At 54.3% G+C, this 6,189-nt stretch overlaps 1 protein-coding gene across 1 annotated transcript; it reads right to left on the bottom strand.

The window, feature by feature from the left end:
* Positions 1-4,160: 4,160 nt before the first annotated feature.
* Positions 4,161-5,650, bottom strand: LOC123151940 (DNA damage-repair/toleration protein DRT100). Its single transcript, XM_044571568.1, has one exon. It carries the CDS (start codon positions 5,589-5,591, stop codon positions 4,449-4,451), a length of 1,143 nt encoding a protein of 380 aa, XP_044427503.1. The 5' UTR covers positions 5,592-5,650; the 3' UTR covers positions 4,161-4,448.
* Between the last annotated feature and the right edge of the window lie 539 nt (positions 5,651-6,189).

The raw sequence follows: 6,189 nt of genomic DNA, 5'->3' as shown, positions 1-6,189 counted from the left end.
TCCCCGTTCATCATGTTTGGTAGCTGCGTCAACAGGATCTTCGTTGTCTTCGGCACCTTCCGGAGTGTTATCTTCTCCTGTGCCAATGTTGCTATCTTTACTGTGGCATGACTTAGAGCGGCGCCGCTGACGCCGGCGTTTTGATTGTATCTCAGGAGGTTTATCCTCAACTGGATCTTCTTTGTCATCGCCGATGTTCTCCTTTGGTGCATCCACCATGTATACATCGTACGAGGAAGTGGTCGTCCAGCGTCCGGTGAACGGCGGGTCCTGGGCCTCTTCTTCTCTGGCATCGTCGTCCATACCATCGATGTCGTCGGAGTCGTAATCGAGCATGTCAGTTAAGTATTCGACAGTGGCTATAAAGTGGGTGGCGGGTGGGGAGCGAAATTCCCTGTCATCAGCTTCTAGTTCGAACCGGATATGGTTCGGCTGTGAATCCCCCGCTAAGGATAGATTTTTTAATGAATTCAGCACATCGTCCAAGGGTGAGTGTCGGAAGATGTCCGCGGCGCTGAATTCGGCGATCGATAACTGATAATGCTCGACATGCGCGGACGCACATAGTTCGGAACTTTTAACTGGAAACGAGCCTGAGGTTCCGGTGACACAGGCATTACCAGAGGTTAGGTCTGTGTGCGGCTCCAACGCCGTGGAGTCTGCGGCTTCCGTGGCGGGGTTGAGCTTCCTGTCCTCGGATGGCGCGACATGCTCCGGATCTAAGGCCAGAGCGGCTACAGGTGCAATTTTCTGGGTATGGCCCGATGACAGATTTAAGTCATGTTCATCGAGGCGACGGGGAGCGATTGTCGTAGTATCGAATCCATCGAAGATCAAGTCTCCACGGATATCCGCGACGTAGTTCAAGCTCCCGAATCTGACCTGACGGCCAGGGGCGTAGCTGTCGATCTGCTCCAGATGGCCAAGCGAGTTGGCTCGCAGTGCGAAGCCGCCGAACACGAAGATCTATCCGGGGGGAAAGACCTCCCCTTGGACAGCATCGTTGTAGATGATTAAAGGAGTCATCAAACCTTTTGGGGACGGCACAGTGGAACTCTCAATGAAAGCACCAATGTCGATGACAAAATCGGCGGATCTCGGGTAGGGGGTCCCGAACTGTGCGTCTAGGATTGATGGTAACAGGAGACGGGGGACACAATGTTTACCCAGGTTCAGGCCCTCTCTATGGAGGTAATACCCTACTTCCTGCTTGATTGATCTTGATGAATATGAGTATTACAAGAGTTGATCTACCACAAGATCGTAATGACTAAACCCTAAAAGTCTAGTCTGGCTATGATTATCAGGATTCTTCTATCTACGGGCCCAGCCCTCCGGTTTATATAGACACGGGAGGGATCTAGGGTTACACAAGGTCGGTTACAGAGAAAGGAATCTTCATAGTTGGTCGCCAAGCTTGCCTTCCACGTCAAGGAGAGTCCTATCCGGACACAGGTAGAGTCTTCGGTCTTTGTATCCTTACGGCCCATATCAAATAGATCGGACACCCGAGGACCCCTTAGTCCAGAACTCCCTTAAAGAGTACCTCGGTGTGGTCATTGTCATCATCATGGATGGGCTAGGAAGTGAGGAAAAAGAGAAAGATGAGGGAAATCAAGAAGGATAACGGCGGTGTGGCTCGGTGGGCTCGCCGGCGTCGGCCGATACTCCGGATGGCTGCGTGCGTGGGTCAGGAGGAAGCTCGCGGCAGAGCAGAGCGAGCGACTCCAGGCCAAATCGAGACAATGTGGGAGGGGGGAAATGAGACAGAGGCCAACCAAAACAATGGGTGGGGGGACTTGGGCTTTTTCATTGACCCGTTCGCGAAGTTTTTATCTCGAAGCGAACGACCGCTCGATGTTGAGATGGTGAGGGACGTGTGCCAATATTCGTGCGTACAAATCTGACGGTCTCTAGGTTGTTCGCTCGGAAATTGCAAAAAAACTAACTTCAGATTTTTATCATTTGGGAAAAATAAAAGCTACTCCATGTGCAACGGTATTGTTCAAGATGCCTTGCTTTCCGATCTAAAGAAATGAGTGAAGTCTGAAATAAACCCTGAGGTTGTAGACGCCGACGCAGATGAACCGTCAACTCTAAATTCCTGAAGTCCATACCCTGAACTTTCTGATCCCGGTCTATTCTAACCCTAGATATGTTTGGCGCACCAGGAAAGGCACAATCCTGGCCGGGAACATTGTTCTTTCATTGCTGCGCAGGGTCAACACATCGCTAGTCATCTTCTTCCTCGCTCCAATCTCTCTCCCCATGTTCCCTTTCCTCTCAGATCGATCAATGGCAATAGGGTAGATGCTCCTGGGGAGGTGGTGGCGAGTTAACAAGCTGCACATTGGCGGGAGCAAATGCAGCGGGAAGAGATGAGCCGCGCCTCGTGGCAAACGTCGTCGACCTGGCCACTGGCGAGCGTGCATAGCTCTCCGCTGGAGCATCCACGCTGCCCTCCATCTATTTCCTATACCCATCTTGAACATCACACTCGCCGCTCGCTGGGTCACCATAGTGTAACATGCACGCGCGCACTGGCACTCTCGTGAGCGCACGCTCTCATCCCGCCCGTCGTTCTCCTTACTCTTGATGCCGCGCTGGCTTGAGCAGGTTGTCATGGCCGCCTCCCACTGCAGCTTTGCGGACGTCGGCACGCGCGGCGAGAGCGACCGCGGGCATGCAAATTTTTCAGTATCCGCAACAACGTCGACGAGCACAGAGCTCCTTCTCTTCCCGGGGTGTCCTGTGTGTGCGGGGGCGCTGCAGTAGCGTGGCACTGGTGGATGCGATATTACGGACGTGGTGCTGCAGCTGTGTGCATGCGCGCACCGTGGCGGCGCTAGCACGCTCTATAGAGCTCGCCTTGTCATCGACTAGAGAGAGAGAGAGGAAAAGAAAAGAAGGTCACGGCCTCACGAGGTGCATAGCAGGAGATATGCGCGTCCACGACGAGGAAGACGAGGCGCGGAGCAGCTGTGCCAAACGGTCCTTTTCATGTGCGTGGTGGCATCCGTGCCGGCATCTTCGTCCCATCGGCGTCATGTTCCCTTCCGCTTAGTCTTAACGAACAACAATTGCTCGCCGGCAAGGCCCCCAACGCCCGCTCCTCGAGTCGGGATACCGCGTCGTCGGCCATGCACGTCATCAGGCTTGGAAACGCCCAGGAACTCGTCTGCGATGGCGTCAGACAGCCGAGCCGACCCCGTCCGACACGCTCATCAGGGCCTCGTCCGGAGGCGAGCCCACGATCCATTGGGGAGTGAACTTGTGAGGAAGAGATACTAGGGAAAGAGATGCATATGACAAGTGGGCCTATGTTGTAAGTGACTGTAGAGATCAATCCCGGCTGGGATCAGGTCTTTCCTATTCCATCAAACAAGATTTTACTTATACAAGGTCGGGATTGACCGGGATTTGTAAGTACAGGGTACCAATTTCAGGAAAATGAAAGTGAGGGTTTATTTACGTCGGCGTCTACGATCTCAGGGTTTATTTCAGACTTTACTAAAATTGAACGGGGGAGTGGTCCAAAATTCCAGTGCATTTCCAAGCACGGCTATTGCTCAGATCTTGAGCCGGTAGTAAAGAGCAGTAGTACGAAACGATAAGCTGTCAAAGTTCACCAAAGGAAAAAAGCCCTGTATGTGGGCTGTGCACTTGTGCAGTCTGACCATCTCTAGCTTCAAATAGTTTTTCGTGTGTTCATGCAACACGACAGGAGCAGCTGCACTGGTCACTGTGCTGTGTTGGTCAAGGAACAGGACAGGGTACCCGGAAGCAAGGCCTGAAAACTGGTGGAAGTAATTACATAGGGGCCAAAATCACATTCCGGTGATTATGCAGCACGAGTTTACAGGTTCATATACCATTATCATATCCATACGTTCATGTTAAGTTTGTTGTCGGCATGTGCTGTTCGCAACTGGGGGAGCAAATCACAAGTCTAAAATAGTGGCAAAATTCAAAATTTTCAAAACCGAGCTCCATGGAGCTCGGCCTCCAAAGACAATATCCGAAAAAAAAAATACACACTTCTCACAGGCTCTCAGCATTGCCCTTGCTTTCGGCAGCGCCAAGTGCTGCCATGCAAAAAAAAGTGCTTGTAGCTTAACAGTCCAAACTTCATAGTAGCAGCACACGCTCATGGAAATCACTGGCAAACGAAAAAAAGGAAAATTAAGGGGAATGGAGGAGGATTCTCTCCATTACACGATCGGCAGTACATTTATCTTCTTCCGTACCCAACCTATAGTACAAGTTTTTTTTAAAAAAAACTATAGTAAAAGTTAAGCACACAGTTGGCACTTGGACCTCGGTACACGGCTACCGGGCTACGGTACATCATCAGCACAGTATATCACACACGCACGGGCGCCACGGTAGTAAAAATCACCCGAAGTCGGGTCGACGCGATCGGATGGCTCTGGCGATCCACCTCTCGTTCACGTGCACTTGCCGAGCGGGGCCCCGCAGAGGCAGCTGTTGCTGGCGAAGGACTCGGCGGCGAGGTGGTCGAACGGCGGGCCCGCCGGGATGGTGCCGCACAGCCGGTTGTGGCTGAGGTCCAGGTGCCCCACGTACGCCGCCGACGCCAGGGACCGCGGCACGCCGCCGGTCAGCCGGTTCCGCGACAGGTCCAGCACGATGAAGTAGGACCTGCCCGTGAACGCGTCCGGGATGGGGCCCTCCACGGCGTTCCGGCTCAGGTTCACGATCGCGAGCCCCTTCTCCCCCAGCAGCTTCGCCGGGATCCGCCCGGAGATGCGGTTGCCGCCGAGGTGCAGCGACGTGAGCACGCCGCTGCCCGACGACCCGAGGCTGTCCGGGACGGCGCCCGTGAGACGGTTCTCGGAGAGGTCCAGGTCCGCGAGCCGGGTGAGGGACCCGATGGACGGAGGGATGGGCCCCGACAGCCGGTTCCGGCTGAGCAGCGCGCGGCTCAGCGTGGCGAGGTTGCCGATGTTGGCTGGGATACTGCCGGTGAGCTGGTTGTTGGCGAGGTCGAGGTGCTTGATGGATGCGAGGGAGGCGATGGAGCTGGGGATGGCGCCGGAGAGGAGGTTGTCGGCGAGGTTGAGCACGATGAGGCGGGAGAGGCTGCCGATGGACGGCGGGATCTCGCCCGTGAGGCGGTTGGCGGGGAGCTCGAGGATACGGAGGTTGGGAAGAGAGGTGGCGACGCAGGACGGGATGGGCCCGGATATCTGCTTCCAGTCGGCGAGGATGAGGGAGGACAGGGCGTCGAGGTGGCAGACGTGGTCGGAGATGTAGCCGGACATGACGCCCGAGGCGGGGTGGCCGTCGGGGGCCATCACGGCGTCCTCGGCTTCGCCGCGGAGGGTCAGGTCGGCCACGCGGCCGCTCGTGGGGTCGCAGCTCACGCCGTACCAGTTGGCGCAGCAATCCGCGCCCTTCCACGTCGAGAAGACGCCGAGGTGCGCCTCCGACAGCGCCGCGCGGATCGACAGCAGCGCGTCCCGGTCGGACTCCGAGCACGCCGGGCCGGCTGTGGTGGCGGAGACGAACACGGCGAGGATGGCGATGGCGAGGAGCGGCGTTGCCGGGATTGGAGCGGGAGACGCCATGGCTTTGTCTCGAGTGGAGTGGAGTGGACACCTGCTGAGTGGAGTGAGCTCGCACAGCAAAGCTTTTAGTAGAGGCTGGGGGAGTGTTCAAAATGGCCGTTTTACCCTCGGGCAAGCGCGTTCATAGTGAATTTTTGGGGAACCGCGTTCATCATGCATTTACCCATCTTTCGGTTTCAAGATACTACTACACAAAAGAATTCTATAAGACCAGGTCTCACTCGAGACCCATCCTGATGAATGACACGTGGCATTCACAAATTACAAAGCATTTCTCACCCTCCACTTAAAATCAGGAGGAGAGGAGATTAGATGCTTTGTGATTTGTGAATGACACGTGTCATCCATCAGGACGGGTCTCACCTGCTAACCGTGAGACCTGGTCTCATATAATTTTTTTCCTTACTACTACGGTCTACTGCACCAATAGCATTTTTTTAGCAGAGTAGTACCGGAGAAACACCCTTTGGCTCCCGTATGTATATAAACCTTAAATGGGTATTTTTTTAAATAGTTAAATAAAAAATTAAAATAGTTCAAAAATAGATTAAACTTGACTTACTTGTGCACTAGTATATAAATTTTCACAAAAAAACCA

This window comes from Triticum aestivum, chromosome 7A, assembly GCF_018294505.1.
Source record: "Triticum aestivum cultivar Chinese Spring chromosome 7A, IWGSC CS RefSeq v2.1, whole genome shotgun sequence".
NCBI classification, from domain to species: Eukaryota; Viridiplantae; Streptophyta; class Magnoliopsida; order Poales; family Poaceae; genus Triticum; species Triticum aestivum.
The sequence above is the reverse complement of the archived record's forward strand: the minus strand, read 5'-3'. Positions and strand labels throughout refer to the sequence as shown.

Excerpts from the sequence above, each read along its gene's own strand:
- LOC123151940 (XM_044571568.1), bottom strand. The coding sequence starts at position 5,591 with ATGGCGTCTCCCGCTCCAATCCCGGCAACGCCGCTCCTCGCCATCGCC.